At 38.9% G+C, this 20,252-nt stretch overlaps 1 protein-coding gene across 2 annotated transcripts in view; it reads right to left on the bottom strand.

Moving 5' to 3' along the window:
* The window catches only part of sh3d19.L (SH3 domain containing 19 L homeolog), a 70,759-nt gene that overhangs the window by 13,827 nt on the left and 36,680 nt on the right, over window positions 1-20,252 (bottom strand). For both annotated transcript variants that reach the window (XM_018231447.2, XM_018231439.2), the window contains 14 exons: window positions 18,423-18,612; window positions 16,558-17,544; window positions 14,709-14,816; window positions 13,311-13,411; window positions 12,248-12,306; window positions 9,881-10,130; window positions 8,947-9,015; window positions 8,166-8,306; window positions 6,523-6,583; window positions 5,439-5,569; window positions 4,666-4,721; window positions 3,418-3,626; window positions 1,478-1,518; window positions 1,043-1,229 (listed from right to left, as the gene is read on the bottom strand). In XM_018231447.2, coding sequence (XP_018086936.1) covers window positions 1,043-1,229; window positions 1,478-1,518; window positions 3,418-3,626; window positions 4,666-4,721; window positions 5,439-5,569; window positions 6,523-6,583; window positions 8,166-8,306; window positions 8,947-9,015; window positions 9,881-10,130; window positions 12,248-12,306; window positions 13,311-13,411; window positions 14,709-14,816; window positions 16,558-17,544; window positions 18,423-18,612 — 2,590 coding nt within the window. The remainder of the gene's footprint in view (window positions 1-1,042; window positions 1,230-1,477; window positions 1,519-3,417; window positions 3,627-4,665; window positions 4,722-5,438; window positions 5,570-6,522; window positions 6,584-8,165; window positions 8,307-8,946; window positions 9,016-9,880; window positions 10,131-12,247; window positions 12,307-13,310; window positions 13,412-14,708; window positions 14,817-16,557; window positions 17,545-18,422; window positions 18,613-20,252) is intronic.

The raw sequence follows: 20,252 nt of genomic DNA, 5'->3' as shown, positions 1-20,252 counted from the left end.
AATATTACTGCTACGGCTACGCGATTCCTTGTTTAAATGAGTTAAATGATGTTAATGGTTCAAAGAATGTCAGGCTGAATGGTCGGCCCCCACACATTTTCACCTCACCAAATCTGCCCCTCATTGCAAAAAGTTTGGACACCCCTGATTTAACCAATGAAAACAATGGTCTTATGCTCATACTGACTAATGGGACATCTCATTTTTGTGCAAACACAACGTGATCAGCCAGGGCCCTGTACATTCCTGGTCCCTTCACCAGTTGAAGAGTCAAGTTCTCCTATTGCCAGTTTGCCACCCCATGTCCCAATGGAATCATATTTAATTAACTATAACCATATAAAGGCAATCCTGCAATTGATCCGACATCTTGATCAATAGTAAGCAGCTTCATGCTGAACATTTATAGGAGCGCTTGTGAAAAGCAACATTTTTTTATGGCACACAGATTCCTAAAGACTCTTGACAAACACTGCTAAATAAAACAATCTGAAAGCCATTAAAGGAACAGTAACATCAAAAAATTAAAGTGTTTTAAAGTAATAAAAATATAATGCAGTGTTGCCCTGCACTGGTAAAACTGCTGTGTTTGCTTCAGAAACACTATAATTGTTTATATAAATAAGCTGCTGTGTAGCAATGGGGGCAGCCATTCAAAGGAGAAAAGACTCAGGTTACACAGCAGATAAGCTCTGTAGAACATAATGGTGTTCTCTGTTATCCATTATTTAACCTGTGCCATATAGCTTTTTTTAAAATTTCCACCATTGCTACACAGCAGCTTGTTTACATGAACTATAGTAGTGTTTCTGAAGCAGAACAGATCAGTTTTACCAGTGCAGGGCAACATTACATATTTATTATTAGATATTTTCATTAGTTTAAAGCACTTTAATTTTTTGGTGTTATTGTTCCTTTAAGAAGGTGTATTCTCTTAGCAGTCAAAGGAACACAATCTGAAGCCTTGTTGTGCAGTTCCTTTAATATTCTGCACCACACCCATACATTACATTACTAATTCATTATTATATATAGGGTTTACCTGAAGAGACTTGTACAAAAGCAGACGGCAGGATCCCTTCTCTGCCATTCAGATGCCCTTTGTACCATTCAGCATCCAGCCTTTCTATTATTTGGATCTTCTCTCCTTTCTTAAATGGCAGATCTTCCTCAGTCTCTCCATGAAAGTCATACAGGGCTTCAGCCCACTCCCCAGCTACATGTGGCTGCTGCAGAAGTAAAGGTGATAAGGGAACACAAAACAGATCATTTACTAAGGGCAGTAACAGACGAGGAGATTTGTTGCACACAATAAATCTCTTCTACAGACGACTAATCTTTTCCAAATGCTTTCCCACCAACAAAAATGTAAATTGCTTGTGGGAAAACATACACATCGCCTTGTGAGAAAACGTACAGAATGTTTAATCTCTTCTCACGACGAGGAAAGAAACATACAGAGAAAAGCACATTTTACCTGTGCAGATGGTCCCAACTTCTTCTGAGACTGTACAGCATCTGCGGGAGAAAAAAAAAAAAAGAACATGATAATGCAGTTTCTTTCTTTCATGAACTTCCAAATGGTTCCTATTTCCCTATTCTTTAATGCTGCATTCATATGCATAGGCCCAATAAACCACCTTATTATTTTTTTTTTTTTGAAGTAATGGACACGTTGTTTAGAGTTCTGCGTATATTCGCCAGTTGTTTTTGCTCATCTACAAAGATTTTATTGGTCCATCTTTCATCCACAGTCTTATGTAAGAGTCCATAGTTGTACCTGTCAAGTCACACAAAACTTTCTGTATCTCCTCTCTTAAACCTTCATTAAAGTTATAGTCTGCTTCTACGAGACCTTTTAAGATCAGTCACCATTGTGCTCCAGCATTTTGCTATTCCCTCATTTTTTCATAATGTCAAAATGTTGTTTAAAAGCCAAATCATTAGAGTAACAGTCACCCTGTTATTGTTGCACAAGTATCAAGTTCAGCCAGCAGTTTCGGAACCTATGCATTACATGGCATAAATGGCTTAAAAGCAAGCAAGTTCTTATGTGGAACTAAAAGTGAAGCAGTAAAGGGAGATCAAGTAAAATGAATGACCTAAGAAAAATTACATAGAAAACGAAGGGAAGCAAACTTGTCCAAATAGGGTAAACAACATTTCTCTCTTCCTCTCTCTTTACTCCAGACTACTACCCTTACGGAACAATGAAGGTAAAAAATGTAAAATACTTTTAGGCATGTTAGTGAGATGTCCTTACTCAAAGTAGCAGCTTTACAATGTTGCTGGTAACTTAACCTGAGGAGTATGCTCAGTCACACAAACACTCTTATTTACTTTTACTTTTCCAAAAAATGCCCTGCGCCAGGCTTTTAAAATGATGGTCTATAGTTATGGAGAAATGCAACGCTGATTCCAGACCTCAGTGACAAAGAGTGTACACCAAGCCTTTCCTTCACTGTTTGCGAAACTGTGTCTAAGACAGCACTTCAAATTTCGAGAAGTTTTCACAATCCTGGCTTTTGGTATCCTTTGTGGCCTTCAATTAAAGAATGGAAGCTTACTGCAGAAACAATAAACAAGCACTTCCAAGAGCACCACCTGGCCCGGATTTGTGGAGAGGCCACCAAGGGCTGGGTCTAAGGTGGCAGGATTTTACGGGGGCGGCATGCTGCCCAACCACACTCACATTGGTTCAGAAACATTGGGGATACACAGGAGATAAAATGAAATTAAAATTCCCTGTATGCCAATCCACATTGCTCTGGTCCCGATGAATGAACGGGAGGGGACGTTGCAACGAATGACAGTGGGCCTAGGGGCGCCTGCTTAGTAAATCCGGTCCTGAGCACCACAGGGTTAGGGTTGCCACCTGGCCAGTATTAAAAATGATGGTTAATCCCAATGTTATTAATAGAGAAAAAAGATAAATATATAACATAACTGGGTATGTCAAAAAAAGGCCACACTTGGGACTGGCATTTTGCAGTGTAATGGCCTATTTCTTACACACAAATAACCATTTTATACCACTAGTTGTCTCCCTTGATAGGTCAAGGTATTCAGGATCTTTCACCTATATTGGCTGTCCTCAAACTCAAAAGGGTGGTATGTGACATATTTGGTGTTATTTTAGTAGCACAGCGCTGCTACTATCCAGCAGTTATACGCTTTACCAGACAGTGTGATCATTTGCTCTTAAAATGTGCTCTGTAAGTTACAGTGAGATATATTGGACACTGTGCAGTTAACAGGTACTATTCTTCATAATAACAGCATATTGCCCTTTTGGACTCATTATGAACTGTTGCTCATTATGCTCTAATGTGAGTTTTTTCAGTCTTTTACAACGTCAGTTTTGATGTAAATTCGATTAAATGACAGCAATGCAGCCACCCCATTAAAAATACTGACCTGTTGTGTTTTTACTCAGGCCACTAGCTGGCAAATCTTCTACTATTTCAACAAAATTGATTGGGAAAGATCCAGTTTGCCCTTTGAGTTCTCCCTTGGCCCATTCGTCATTAATGTATTCCTTAAGCGTAATCATGTCGCCCTCTGAGAAGCTGAGTTCATCCTTCTGATCTCCTATGAATTCAAAACGTGCAACGCATCTTGGACCCCTAGAAAGCAACAAAAATGAGTTCAAGTACAGACGGATTGTTTCAAAGGTCTCCTTTGCATTGGTTGCATCTGCCATTAACTAACTGTCACACTACTACAGCCCCACACTACCCCAAAGGGCCTATAAAGTTTTAGGGTTCCCGTACAACATTATTTACACTTAAAACAATAGCACATAGCAACGTCTTACTATATTAGGCAAATTTTATATATAGAAATGATGTTCATATAATAATTATATATATTAAATATATATCATTATATATTAAATTACATATACATATTACCAAAATTACGTGGAGAAATTAACAGGGAAAAAGATGTCTGTGGATGGGATAGTTTGTTGGTTGGATAAGAAGTCTAGGAACGCTGGATTCTTGCAAGATAACTATTTAATTAATTATACTTTGCTGGACAGAAAGCTATGAAACACAAGCCAGGAGAAAAGATAGAGGCTTTTTTTGACAGAATACTAAGCAGAACTTAGACTAAACTGGATTAAGGAAAGATGTGAAGATGGGACAATAATCAAGAAGGGTAAGGTAAGGCCAAACATGAGTGATTTGGTTGCTTACACTCTTTTATAAGCATAAAAGCAGAGTTTAGAATAATTGTATGTGAGTAGAGTCGGAAGCCGGATGTTTCGATCATTCCATTAACAGCAGTAGGCATAGGGCCAGATTTAGTTGGAATAATATTAGCGGAGATATTGTGAAATATGTCAAAAACATCATAATTAAAATATTTCTTGGCAGTAAGTTTCATTGTTTACAAAAAAGTGTTGCGTAAAACACCAAGAATGACAGAACGTGCCTGGTACTAAAATCATGTTATTCTGAATAGCGTATTTGTTATTTGCTGTAGAACAAGCATCCTACAGCCCTGCATGACTGTCCTCACTGCTGCAAAACGCTGTAAAATGTACATCAGAATGGGGCCAAAACCCCTGCAGTAGAGATTCCAAAGCTTCCAGATCTCTGACATCAAATTCCACAAGATAATTTGCACCCATGCACCTACATATTCACACATACTCACTTTATACTAGACGGGAATGATGGCTTCTTTGGTAGCCCTTTACTAGGAACATCAACCTGAATCAGCAAATGGAAACACAGTATAATTAACAGGGCAATATATAGAATATCAGATAAAAAGAGGGACTGCAAAACTACAATACTCTCATATGTGCTGTACTACAACTTTCACATTATTACTTAGGGATGAACCAAATCCAGGAATTGATTCAGGATTTGGTTTATTTCATGTTTTAATTACTTTCACCAGATTTAAATTATGGAAAAAACCCTTATCCAGAAAACCCCAATTTCTGAGTACTCTGGGTAACAGGTGCCATACCTACTGTATATAAAATGTCCCATTAAATTTGAATGGGTTCATATCAGCTGGGTCAACCCTGTGCTGTTAGCCAAGCTAGCATCCACTAATACCGGTTAGTGTTTGATTAGGCAGTAAATCATTGATTCTTTATTACAGAAGTTGAAAAAAGGTTACACGTTTATTCTTATTACTTTACTGTATGAGGCGTATGATGATTTCACTATTTACAGAAAGACCCGGGGCATTATGCATTTGGTTAGTATTTTTATCTTTTCATTTTACTAAAATTAAAATTCAAAGAGGACAGACAGACATTTTTGGGGAAACAAGGACACAGTTTTGGAGTAAAATATAGGACAACACTGTGTAAAGTCCAGGAAAGCATCCATTAAAATGCATTATAAATTGGTGGGACCAGAATGAATAGAAAAATATGTAATCGGAGTGGTTAAAGCGAAGGTTTCACTTACAATAACCCTGATGTGATTGGCAGGGAATAACCCAGTGGTGCCTTTGCACTTCCCTCTGTACCATTCGCTGTCTATTTTCTCCAGCAGATAAACAGTCTCTCCTGAGTTCAAGCTTAGATCAGTCGATTGCTCTGAAAAACAGCACCATCACGAGTTGCATTCACAATATATTATGTGGCAGTTTTAAATATAAACACCAGGGGGAACAAGATACCCATTTGGGGTTGGAACTTGGAATGACAGCAGGCGAGGCTGCGTGGAAGTTGCAGCTCCCATTGCACCAGTGTAATATACAATTATTTCAATGTCGATGCATCCATCCCTGTGATCAGCAAAACTCACCCAAGCGCTGGCCAAATGCGATCAATCATGCGATCAATCATGCGATCAAACATGAATGATATTTGTTTTTATATCAATTCAGAGTTTGGCTTATGGATACAGCATGTTTCATGGGGTTTTTACTGAGACATTCCCAGGGAACACTCCTAATACACAATAATGAAATAACAATATTAATGAGCTACTGCAGCCAACTAACATTGGCTTACCATGGTGCCCAGAAATAATAGCTTGTACCACAATATATTTACCTTTTCAGGACATGGACATCAGAATTAATGGAAAATAAACTCATAATATATGTAACGATGGTTCATTTGTTCTTTATAGAGGCCTTGTTTCTTTGTACACAGAATGTTCTTTTTCTAAATAATTTGCTGCTTTGCTACTTAACTTAGCTGAAGTCAATTAGGTCTTTTTAAACATTCCCCACAGAAAGCACTGTTTATTTCCTACTAAATAATGTTATTACCGGCTAGGGAGTAGGCCACAGAATGCAGAAGAAAGTCCTATGGTAGTTTCCCTTCAGTATAACTGCAAATATGCAAACACAGAATGATCTGCACACACCATAAGCTATGCTTTCAGAATTTCTGCCAGTCTGAATAAGCAAATGATGTTTCAAATTTGGTTTGGCATCTGGCTGAATATTTAGTGTAGGATGAATCCAAATGATAGAAGTGGTGTAAAAAAAACAGTTGGTGAACTGGCACTACAAGCATTATGTTTTTTAAATACCCACCTCCTCTGAAATCATGCAGTACTAAGGCATGAGGAACATGACTGTCATCAGCGCTGCTTACCTGGATTAAATAACCAAAATGAAAGTAAGTAAAAGTCAGGAAAAAAATGGAACAAAGATAATAATAGCAGAAAAAGCTAATGAAAAATTATACAGGCACTGACTGCATCACCTGTCTATCAAATAATCCTGCATTCCCAAATTGAACAGTTTCCGTTTAACAGCAATTAGCACCCACTGCAAACACCACTAATAATATTTTCCAAGGGCCTGTCCTGAATTTTTTACTTTTTTTTTATGGAGTCAGCAAACCTAATCCAGTAAATAACCATAAATAAATCTAGTCAGACCAGTGCTGAGAAGAGATATTAACAGTGTACTGCACTTTTTATTTCAGGTACTGGGAAGTGATCCAAACGTTTGCACTTCATTTCTTGCAATAAAGCAATCTGATGTTACAAAAGGGTTAACTGTGGTGAAAATGGAGTCAGGATGGCGTCAAACATTTGATTTGATCCTTTAGTCTGCTGCACATTTTGATGCAGCTTGCAATGGGAGCCCTGGAATCATCGCAAAAGGGTTAATCTGCAAAAACAGGAACAGAAGGCAGTATGGACTCACCAGTACTATAGTGCAACTATAAGGGAAGTGCAAGAAAAGCCTGTGGATGCAAGTTCCTGTAATGAATGGTGTAAATATGCACAATAAATGCATTCTTACATGACCATGGCTGCAGTGGTAAACAAGCCTTAATATATTTTCATCCAATAAATAGGGTTATCAGACCACTTAAAATTCAGAGACACATGTTGAAAACTAAGCTAGAAAATCTGCACTTGGACATGTCTTTGAATTATAAAATGATTTGGTAGCATTATCCACCAGACTGAGTTGGCAACTTGTCGGCTGATTAAAAAAAATATATATACAGTGTCCAACAGCAGGATGACAAGATTTTTAAACCTGCCCATTGGATAATTCAATTGGATGTGCTTGATTTGGCCCAGTGTGCAGGTGACCTATTGGGCAGAGATCCATCTGTTTGGTGACCTAACACCATGCACCAAGGCAGCTCACATTGAGTAACTTATCCTCAAAGGTAGCATGGGGGCACACAAAGCAGCCCCTGGTAGACTGTGTGGACTGTTTCCAGTGGTAATGTACATGTTAGGGCTCTTACAGGTGAGCATTTTTAGCTGCGCTCCCCTGCGTTCCGGTTTCATGTGTTCAGCCACAGGGGAGCCCAGGAGTAATCTCACTGAATTCTTTTCAATGGGGCTGTACTCACACAGACGCATGTAAGTGCCGAATGCAGGTTGGACACAGCATGTTGCATTTTTCCTGCGTTCGTCGCTTACATGCGTCTGAGTACAGACCAATTGCAAAGAATTCAGTGCGTCTACTCCTGGGCTCCCCTGTTGAATGCATGAATGCTAAATGCATGAAAACGGAATGCATGGGAGCGCAGTTAAAAACGCTCATCTGTAAGAGCCCTTAGGAGGGAGTAAATCTTCTCTTTGAGAACAAATGAAAACATGGTTGGCATAAGCTTAAGACAAAAGCTGAAACAAATATGTTCAATCATTGGTTGCTTTTACTTTTATTACAAGAAAGTTCTAACCAACAGAGATATAACATCTTACATCGTTTCTGGTTTCCACATTGTCATCGAGAGGAGTAATAATCGTCATATTGGATGTTTTGACTTCTCCAGTTGCTGAACCCTTTTGACACTGAATGTTATTATTGTCAGACTGTTCTAGTAGTACAAGCACCTCTCCACGCTGCGCATTAGGAAGAAAAATATTTGACAGTTGTTAATGGATTATCCGTTTGGTAAAAGGTTAATGTAAAAAAAAATCAACATAAATGACTGACCCAAGCTAATCAATCCTTTTCATTACTCTACACTTTTCCACTAGTTGCCACAAATACAAATTGCCACATACTTTCCCCAAACTGCGTTCTATCAGAAGGAATTCTGAGAAGGAAGCCCAGGATTGCTCCTAAAATTTTAACTTACATGGAATTCTCTAAAAACAGAATCTCGTCTGCTGGATTTTTAGCACAAGCAGGGTAGTATGTGGATTAGATTCCCAGCTGAAGACCAGATTTATTGGGCTTTTCAGTGCACTGCACCCAATAAGGGCAAAATTGGTCTGCAGTAGGGAATCCGAGCAACATATTGCTGTGGCTATGTTTTAAAACCATGTATTCTGTGTAAATGCAAAGTTCAGAATCAATTTTAGGCATCCTTCTGCCTTGCATATGAACGAGGAACTGGAAGTTGGCACTTAAAGTATTTTGGTGAACACCTAAAACTTCCCCCATTACGCATACTCTTATACATAGGAATGTTTGCTCCTACTTCTGCAGACGCAATGGGTTATTCTTGCTAGCAGTACACTGTAGAGAGTATATTACCTTGCATGACAGCTCTCCTGGTTTACTGGATACAACATCTTTATCAGCAATTCCATGAGGCAGGGGCAGCTAAAAGAAAATACAATCAATTAAACAGAATCAATTGTTTCACATCATGTATTTCAAGACTTGGGAGGACATGTGAAATAGGGTGTGACAGCATAACTTTGGGCACAATTTCTATTAGTAAAATGCAGATCCCCAGCCAGTTTACTACTAGCAAATGTGACTCTGCGAATGGCCTGATATATCAAAATGTTTAAAATAATCTCTGTACTGAACACAAAGCATCAGTTCAGGGAATGGTGAGCTCAATCTGGCCCAAATTGGCCCTTAGGCTAAGGATGAAATGTGTTACAATCTAACCACCCACCATCAGATGCAAAAGTCATGAACAATCTCACATACCATAGCTTAATGGCAACAAGATATTAATTGCCAGCACTAAATCTCTGCTTCTGAGGGCGACTAATCTCCTGTAAGGGCTGTGGCCGACGGGAAGATTTATTCACCCGGGACAAAAATACACAACTACGGGCGACAAATCTCCCGAAAATGCATCTCCACTGGAAATCGTTTCATTCTTCTGAAATCAACTCGGGAGGAAACGTCAGGCTACTTCGCAATATACTGGTTTTACTGCCAGTGATTTCAGTTATTTTCGAAGGAGATGTATTTTAGGGAGATTTGTCGCACACATTTGTCGTGCATAAATAGCAAATCGGCCACTGCCCTAAAGCCATTTTTAAATACTCTTGTAGTGTATGACTATAGGAAAAATCTATTGGAATGATTTTGGTTGCAGTCCTGCTACTTAGCCAATGGTATATGGCTATACACAAAGATGTCTCTAATTGTTTGTGTGGATGTGCAGTGCTGCCTCTGTTCTTTCCTGACACAAGCATATTATAGCATATGGAAAACAAAAGCTTACTGTGTATTTGTTGTAGAGGGGATGTCCAGGCTTGGGCCGGGGAGGTAGATCTGGTTGTTGCCTTTTTATGACATGACTCTTCGACCTACTGATGCCAGATGTATTGAGTTTTGCAGTAAAGCCAATATCAGAAGCAGATCGGGGAAAGGCGTCTCGGGTAGAATTTCTGGATACTTTGGGTGGTGGAGGCCGTCCAGGAGGCCCCTTCTGTGGTTGGCTAGGAGTTTCCATCACTTTAATGCCAACAGGCCTAGACAGGAGTTCAACATTATAAATGCATCCATTTCAGATAGTATCAACGGTAAACCATTATGGAATCAAAAAATATACTGGAATTACATTTCTCTTATACAACAAATAAACTCATCCACTGCCAACTCCACTGCATAGCTTTGTTCTGCATCAAAAAAGAGGCTGAAAAAAAATCTATTGCTATTTCGCAATTTTGCAATTTCAACATGTGTTTATGGGAGCGGTAACCAATTCTCTGCTTTATTAAACCTAAATTATTTTCATAGCCAATTAGTTGGAGCTTTGAATGGGCCTATGACTTTGCAGAAATCTCTTTCTTCATCAAATACTTAACATTTTTAGAAAATTAGGCCATTTTAAGTGTGGGTTGTTAATTAACAAAGTGGAAAATCAGAAAAGATAAAATAAATGAATGAATGAAAAACAGACTAGATATTTTAAACAGATCCATGGATATGGTTTATAAAGTTTCAAACAAACAGGTAACTAGTAAACTCTACCTGCGGATGGGTTGCTATGGGTTACTGCCCCTGGGAAAACTTAGTGCCTTTTATTACATAACCCCAGTAGCAGCTTATTCACTTTGTGGGATGGGGGCTTTCTGACAGCAGTAAATGCAGTGTAATGCTACTGTAGCAATGTTAGCACAGAAATATAATGAAGTCCTCAATACCCAGCTACAAGAACAGGACAGCCCAGTGTCCTATAACAATGAGGAAACAGAAACAAAATTACAGATTGATAAAGTAAATATGATCATGTAACTAGTCCATAAACAAAAATTACATAGTGCATTCTCTCATACCCTTATTAAGTAGGGTTCCCCAGAACCCAAACCCTAATTTGCATATGTAAATTAGGGGAATGGGAGGGGGGGAGAACCAGATAAGCAGCATGTGGCTAAAATTTTTTTGACTTTATTGTTTGTATGACAAAAATCCATGTGATTTTTTGGATTCAGTTCAGCCAGACATTTGGATTCGGCCGAAAAGGGCCGAATCGAAAACTGAAACCTGTATTTGGTGCATCCCTATTATTAAGGTCCATTCATTTTCAAACTGAAATGTTCAGAATGAGATCTCTGTGCTCACTGGAGTGCTAAATGGCCCTACTCTATCTATCTACAGCAAACAAAAATACATCTGCTCATTCGATAAGGTCAGCAAGCGAGCTCATCTTTGCCTGATTTGACCACTGGGCCAAACCAGGCACCTCTGATCACCTGACCTAGGCCAACAGTAACATAATAATAGGTGAATAAAAGCCAGTTGGAAAATGACTGTATATATGGTCCTCAACAGATGGCATTTTTTTAAACCTGCCAAAAAGATATCTGGCCTTTCTCTGATCAGAAATTGGTTGGGCCAGCTGACATATTATCCCCATATACCTGGCCAATAAGCTTGTTTACAGGCCAAGTCAGCTATTTGGGGCACAGAGCAAATGCATCGGTCTCAGTTAGGGCATGGGTCAAAGCACTGATATATATAGTGAATAAAGTACCCCCTCTTGTAAATTATAAGGATATCATAAACAGGTCATGGAACTCCGAGGTAACTTCTAATATCCTCATAGGGGGTATTTTATTTATTATAATACACAAGTTTCAGTGAGTCTTGTGGCAGAAACTACATCACTACTCACCGTTTATAAGGATTTAATTTACAAGATATTCATGGCTTTTGTGTATTATATACATATACACACACATATACAAACATGCATGCGTAGCAACACTTATTAATGTAAACTCAAAAATCAATTGCCTAACAAAATAATATTTATCTCTTGCTATTCTTGCTATTCTGCACTGCTAGTTGAGACTATTGAAACAATGTAGGATTATCCAGGCAATCAAGAGACCTGAAGAAGCATGCCAAAGACATTGTCATTGTCTGGAGAAAGTGTTTCAATAGTCCAAACCAGCAGTCAGTAAAAATTTGGGTTTTGAATTTATTTCCAAGTAATCTATAATAAAACTAATAATAAAGATGATATAGCTGCAATATACTTGTTTAGTCTGGTGTATTACATCAGATCAGATCATTTTGTATGCAGAAAAGCAATAATTATTATTGCAGTACAGTTATAATGAGGTTATCACAATCAACTGACCTTGTAGGCAGCACAGGCTTGGTCCAAGCATCTTCTACAGACTCTGTGGACTCCCAGTCCTAGAAAAAAATAAAAAATAACTGTAATATAGTGAGCAGTGAGTATTTGGAATAACAGAGAGGCTAAAAACCCATTTGACGTGCCAATATAAAAAGTCAAGCTAGTTATGCGTGGTGTGGTTTTTGGCTTTATGCAGCTGGATGAAGCTGCTGAAAATTATTCTTTGTCAGAACTGGAGGGTGCTGTTATCCATGGGGTAGATCAATGCTCTTATATTGAGTTAGTTATCCACAACAGCACTTCTGGGAGTCTGGATTATAGTAAAATAACGTCAAGCTGAATATTCTCCCTTGCCTTGCAGGGCCATCTGGCCCACAGGCCTACAATGAGCAAGTGAGGGTGTGTGATTGTTCACCTTTAAATTAACTTGAGTATGAAGTAGAGAATGATATTCTGAGACAATTTGCAATTGTTTTTAATTTTTATTATTTGTGGTTTGAATTATTTAGCTTTGTAATCAGCAGTACTCCAGTTTGCAATTCCCGCATAAAGGTGGCCGTAGACGAAAAGATCTGCTCGTTTGCCGACATCGCCAAACGAGCCGATCTTTCCCCGATATGCCACTAAGGGTCCAAATAAACCTAGAAACCACACATAGATTTAAACAAGAGACTGGAATATGAATAGGAAGGTTTTGAATAGAAAGACGAGTAATAAAAATCAGAAATAACAATAGCATTTATTTTTTTTTATTTGACCACCCCTCCATTTGAAAGCTGGAAGAGTCAGAAGAAGAAGGCAAATCATTAAAAAAAAAGAAGGTGATTTGAAAAGTTGCTATTCTAGAACATACTAAAAGTTAACTTAAAGGTGAACCATCCCTTTAATAGCCAAATATGTATCAAGCAGACAAAACAATATCCACACTACTGACAGGTGGTCTATGTGAGCTTATTAAGAGGACACTTCATTAAAGCAGAACAATTCTAAATTGCAATTCAGCAAAGGTTTCAGAGCTCTGAACAAATCAGTCAATATCTAGGAAGAATAAAATAACACATACTTTTCTGCCTATGGGACGAGGCCTCACACTTGACTTAGTGTAGAGACTTCCGACTGGCTTCTCAGCAGGGAGCGGTGGCGGAGCCTGAAGTTCTTCAGAAGCTGGGGACAAAAAATTAATTAGACAACGCTTTTAGAGGAGATCAGTGTTTCAGCCTGGGAGCAGAATATTAAAATGATTTGAATTTTAAAATACATTTATTTATAAAAACTCTTGGATGATTAACAACATAGGAAACTTATTTTCCTGCTAATAACCCTTAACATTTGTAAGCTCTATGGGGTAGAGGCCTTCTTCTGCTTATTTCTTTAACACCTGTCTTCTGTTTGTTCTGCTGTACAGTGCTGTGGGCACTAGTAGCGATTAATAAATAATATACACAGAAATATTCACTTTTTCTTGACAGTAGCATTTGCTATACATATAGTTCCTACATCAACAGAAAACCAAGCTATACAATATCCCACATTAACCTCAACCCTCTCACTTTCTGCAGTGCTTTGCCATATCATATGAGATAAAAAATGATCCATCCACATGCATACAGAATAACGCTCATTAGGTTCTGAACTTAACTGAACACGCTGCATGAATTATTTCGAAGGACTGTCTATTTTCCATATGACAAATTGTGTATTTTTATAGCAGTTTATTTGCTATTTCCACTTCAAAAACTACACAAGTCATGTTATGAATAACAGAGAAAATACGTTGATGGTAGCCTATATTTTCCCATATAACACATGACTCTGTACTGGTGTTAAGCTTGGTGTCCTGCACTACGTACCAGCTATGCAGGGAACAGCTACGGTAAGTCCATGATATAATGGAGCTCTCATATGTTTCTACTCCTGTCATTCTAGCACAAAAGCAATAGCAAATATCAATAGGCTCAAGTCAAATATGCAGCCTGGACACTACTAAAACTGCAGGCCCACTTCCTAATTCCTACTGATCCATTTTATTTAAACTATTTACTAATCATAGTACTTATTTCATCGGAAATAGCACTGAGGTATGAGACAGTGTAGCAAGCCAGTAGCATGACAATCACAGAGGGCAGCACAATTAGAGGGTGATGGGATGTTGGGAGTTGCCAGCAAGGGAGGTAACGTCAAATAGGGGCCCAATAGGTGTCCTTAACATGCCGCTACTGCCTCCTAGCACCAGTATACGCAGGGCCCACAGTAACAGTCCTTGTCTGCAGCTTTGGATGTTGTGAGCTGCATATAAAAAGGCTTGATGTACTTAGTATATCACTGTAAAAGATTACAGAAACAAAGGCATAAAGGCACCATTTCATTTGCCTACTTGTCACACAGTCATTGGGTTGAACCACAAGGACAGAAAAGGAGAGCATTACAAAACAAGTGTCATGGATGCTCTGGCAGTGCTTACATTTTCCTAGCTTGCCTGAAATTCTGATTACTGTAGGTTTTCTATGCAGAGCAGGTGGCACTGGCTGTTCCTTTTCAGCATCGTCTGTAGAATACAACTGGAAAGGATCTACAAAGAGAAAGACATCTTTTAAATCACTTGCCCTGTTTTCCATCTACTGTATCTCCTATTCCTATTCTCTCGTTTCCTATTCTAAACTTGGCTACTTTACCAAACATGCTGATGATATCCCTGGAGCTATTCCTCCTCCAGTGCTGCATTTTTATAGCACTAAATGCCAGAAAACTCTGTGACCCCTTAGTAAGTGATCCTCAAACTGAATACTTTATTTTTCACACACAGTAGCAGCTTAGTGCTTTATTTCATTTTCTACAGTATCCTCTGTCATGTCACACCAAAGAGAATGAGAAATTGCAGCACAATACATTCTATCATTCAGTGAAAAGATAAAAGCTACTCTATGTTTGGTCCATGTGAGGCAGATAATACGATTACCAAAGCACAGACAAACTCCATGCAAAATAGACTACTGTTTATACATTTACTGGTAAACTAATTTTCTACCCAGAGCCATATTTACCAAGTAGGCACCCTAGGGCAGCTTTATGGGGGTGGCCCTTGGGTGCCTATATGGTAAATAATAAATAATATAATGAATAATATATTCCCCCCCGTCCCCACAGGATACATGATGCTAAAGCTGGTGGTGGAGTTGGAGAGGGGTCTCTGAGTCATCTGCAATCAAAACATGCACAGTATAGCAGGGCCATAGGCAGACACATCAAACGCCAAGGGAAGGGGGCAAGCCGAGGTCCAGTTAAAGGAGAACTAAAGATGTAGCCTAGAAATGTTGTAAATTATGTTTTTTGGCTTCTGTAACAGCCCAAGGCAACCACATAAAGCAGTTTTGTTGTGCCAGGTGCAGTACCGGAAGACCCAATCCTGTCATAGGGTCACATCAATGTATTGAAGAGATTACCAGCAGCACACTGTGTAACTCACAATTGTGCTCAATGAAGAATTTATTCAGACCCATAGCATACAAAACGCAACGTTTCAGGCCTACCAGGCCCTTTATCAAGCCCTGTGTTACACCATCAAAGATCCTTGTGAAGTGAAGTGAAGGAAAAGGGGTGTGACATTTTAAGCCATTCATTTTTAGGGTTTAGTTCTCCTTTAAGAGGGCAGCAACAGACTTGGACATCCCTGTATCTTCCCCTCAAGGACCAAACATGGAGTACATTTAGTTTCCCTGTTTATTTCAATAAACCAACAAAAAACATCGATTTTTCATGATTAAAACAATAGACAAAAAGTATGTTCAGCAAAAACCCTATTCATTGCATTCATGATGAACAAGGAGGTATCCTGCCCCTTTCATTTATTTAACCTAGTAAAGTCTGCGGGTATCATTCAATTACACTCTGGATCTTGCAGCATAGTCAAATTGAAAATATTGGCTGAAATATCGCCCCTTTGAATTAGCCTGATTTTCAGATCAGGCAATTAAAGTTAAATATTGAAAGCAGTCACCAGTATGTAGGAGACACATCCAGTTCAAGCTGCTGTGTTCTGCGCTCTATTGCCACAGCCAAATCAAAGCAGCACTATTCACTCATCCCACACAATCGGAAAAACATCTACGCCCAGACATGGGAAAAGAACCGTTTAGTCATCCCATGAAACTGGAAAAATACCTGCACATAGATTTGGGCAGAATTTATAATAAGGTTCCCTGTTTTAACAGAGCTCTGTTCAATAAGCAGTCACAACAACCTTGCTGTTTTGGAAGAAGGTATAATTTTCAGTCACAAAAATCTAGATAAACATTTAATTTTGTTACACTTACCAGTATTAACTTTTGAACCATTCGTGACTTCTGCACTGGGCAGCAGAACAGGAGATAAAGCATCATCATCAAAACTGATCAGATCTAGTTCATCAACTGGTTTGTTCTGAGCAGCAGGCGGCGGAATACGGACTGCAGGTAGTTCTGATGTTGAGAATGCTTTGGCTTGTGTAGCTACAAAAGGTTTTGGGGCAGCAATATGTGGCCTTGGCACTGCAGTTGGCAAGACAGGGGGCTCACTCTGCAAGGGTTTCTTCAGGAACATAGGCCTGGGAGCTGGAATTGGCACTTTCCTTTCAGCATCATGAATGTTGTCGTTTAAAGACAGTGAGGTGCTGAGAACAGAATCAGGAAATTCACTGCTACTGCCTTTAGCTACCACAGGCTTTGGTTTCTTTGGCAGTTCTGGTTTGACTGTGCCACCTGCATCTGGTAGTTTAGGTGGAGCAAACCCTTCCCTTGGGGTAACTTTTGGTTTATTGTCATTTGCTGGTTCCCATTCACCAGATGTCTTGTTGGAGGCTGGTTTGGGAGCAGGTGTAGGCTTAACAGCACCAGAGCCCCTGTTGTTGAAGGTACGTGGCACAATCTCTGGTCTTTTAGGCTGCTCTGAAGTTTCAGTTTGACTCTCAAAAGCTTTAATCCTTGAAACAATACTGTTTTGGCTTCTTTCGTGGCTCATATTGTTTGCTTCAAAGAAGCTGTCATCAAAACTAGAGCAAGGATGAATTGAAGGGCGCTCTCCCTCGGCTGTGGACTGGACAAGTTGTTCACTGTTGTCTTGATAAATACTAACAAAATTGTTTCCTACAGGTCTGAGGTTGGATTTTGTCCTTGGTCTTGGCACTGGGGGTCTAAAGGCATTAGGATCGTCTTGCCGGACAACTGTCTCTGTGCTGTTACAAACGGATACTTGTTGTGTACTCTTATTTACATTGCTTGCCAAAAAGGATAATGATGGACGAGATATTGCAGGAGCTTTTTGGGCTGAAAAGCAAAAGAAATTAAAGAAACTGGATCAGAAAACTTGTGCTTTGTGAAGCAAAACAGGAAAATGTAAACTGGCTATACATGCAGTGATGTGATTTGCCGTCTGTTTCGTCTATAGCTTTGAGAAATGTTGCCTCCCCAGCCACAATCCTACCGGGGGACTTGCCGGGGAGTGGGGGGCATAGGCGGCAACTGTGTTGAGGTTGGACTGGGTGGGTGACACCTGGGCCTCTCTTACATTTTTTTTGTAGGGGAGCAGTCCACCTTTATTACACCACTGAACAATATCATGGCCTGAGAGTCAAATGATTGGATCACAATGATGGGAATCCAGGCCATTGGGGTTAGGACTGCATCAACAAGCCGTTGCAATTCTCAACCTCACAGGATTTTTAAACCTTCCCAATTTTTGGGCAGTTATCAGTTGGGCAGACCTGTAGGCGGTCCCCATACATGGGCCATGGGTCTTTTAACTGTGTTTGGCCACCTTTACAGAACTGTGAAAGGCATTATGGAAACTTGCGTCTTGGTTACTTGAAAGTTGCTTTGTGAAGTCAGGCAAAATGAAAAGACAATAGTAAAGAACAAGTTGAAATTGTAGCAACAGCAATTACATTTTATACAACTATAGAATTATTGAAAAGGTATACATGCATTTATAGGAAAGTGGCTTAAAAGTATATTTCCTTTTATTATGCCAATAAAAAAAAAAGTGTTTTTACATTTTTAGGCAAATTAAATCAGCTTTATAGTCGTAAAAGATGCATCTTTTTTCCCTTTGAGTACACCCGCAATGAAGAACTAGGATGCCATCTGCTGCATCTGAAATGCCAAATTAGAAGGAAGCATTGCATGCAACACTTTTAGGCAGTTACCTGCTAGTGGTTCCTGATTACAAAAGACAGGCTGGTCAATAACATTACTGTCCGGAACGTTTTGTTCTTCGTCCACTTGAAAATCAGTTTGTGTTGCACAGGTTGTAGTGCGTCGGGGCTCTGCATTACAGTTGGATGTGGTAACCTGCACTCGGTTGATTTCTTTAATCACCTGCTCATACGATGGCGGCTGGTGTATTGATTGGAGATTAATGGAATATATCAGCATTTACATTTATGTTCAAGCTTTATGCCTAACATTCTATTTTGCATTTCACAATAATTTCCTGTATAGTACTATACTTCATGAACATAATAAAATATAATGACAGTCTTTACCAACAATAAACCTTTAGATCTTTTGTCCCATAGGCCTTTTTCAATTTAGATAGCTTTTTGTTATAAAAGCAGAGGAATAATTTGTTTTAGATACTTTTCTGTTTTCCAGATTCACGTCCCACAATTTAGGCTGATGAGCAAAGGGCAATTTCTTTGCAGCACTATTCCAACTTGTGAACCCACTGATTAGAATGGGATTTAGCTCTGACATTGTCAAAGTTGGGCAGATCAGACACCAAAGGGAAGTGGTCAGCATTATGACATCACCAAAGGGGAGGGATCATACCCATAATATGAATATGCAAATCAGCAAAGTTTGGGATGGAAAATGCACACACACACAACAACCTTGTATATTTATTTAGTCACAGATCTAGGGGTTTGAACTCAGTTTGGCAAAGCCAAAACGGTTAGGATTCAGCCAAATCCTGAAACAAATCCCGGATTTGATACATCCCTAATATTTAGCCATAAAGCAAGATAGACTTCTGCAGTTTAACACATAAGTAGGCATAAAACCAACAATTATGTTACCAGCAGTAATATATAGCATTTGTTTCATTTGGCTAATGGCTCAGGTTCCACTAGCTAACCGATATCATGGGGAGATTAATTGCAGCCAGTCATTGTATGTTTGCCAGAATTTTAGCAGTAACCAGCTACCCGCTTTTAGCTTTGTTTCCAGTCTAACAATAGCTCTCTCTTCCTCCCTATTGAAAGGAGTATCAAAATATTCCTTAACCCAGGGAATATTCTGCCCCTATAAAAATCCTTTTATTGACCATTTATTGCAATTTACTTGTCTTTTGTTGGGACTATGGTTTCTGCTTTCTTGCCTTCAAATACCATTGCTACTAGAGAGAAGGGAGTATTTTCTGCTTTCATTTTCATTCCACTCTATAGCATGTAGAGCACTGCTGCATACTGACCCTTCCAAAAAAATCTGCATTCACAAGAAGATAAAGAAATATGTACAAAAAAAATACAGTCACCATTACTCACCATAACCACAGGCTATCAGAGTAGATGGAGGTTTAAATCAGTTGATTTAATCTACATAAAATATATATATATATATATATATATATATATATATATATATATATATATATATATATATATATATATATATATTTGAAATTCAACATTCAGTTGAGTCTGGATAACAGTAGAATAAATAAAAGTAAAGGCATATATTAGTTGACGGTTATAGCAAAAAAAAGGAAATTATGTAGTGGAACCCAAACTAGTATGTGAAGATAACAGTCCAGTCTGGACCCAGAGGAGGACCTTTCTGTGTTTTGGGTAACAGCCCTACTGACAGGTTAGGTTGTAGAATATTCCTATATAACAACTATAATCTTGTATTAGTGATCTGACTGGCCAAACACTGTACACAAACAGTTAACAGGAAAGACTGAGAAAACAGAACAGGCACTTAGATCAGATGAGACAGACTTTTTTTTCAGTTATAAAAGTGCTGACTGTGCT

Source organism: Xenopus laevis, chromosome 1L (assembly GCF_017654675.1).
Source record: "Xenopus laevis strain J_2021 chromosome 1L, Xenopus_laevis_v10.1, whole genome shotgun sequence".
Lineage (NCBI taxonomy): Eukaryota > Metazoa > Chordata > Amphibia > Anura > Pipidae > Xenopus > Xenopus laevis.
Note: the sequence above shows the minus strand (reverse complement) of the source record. Positions and strands in the feature narration are given on the sequence as shown.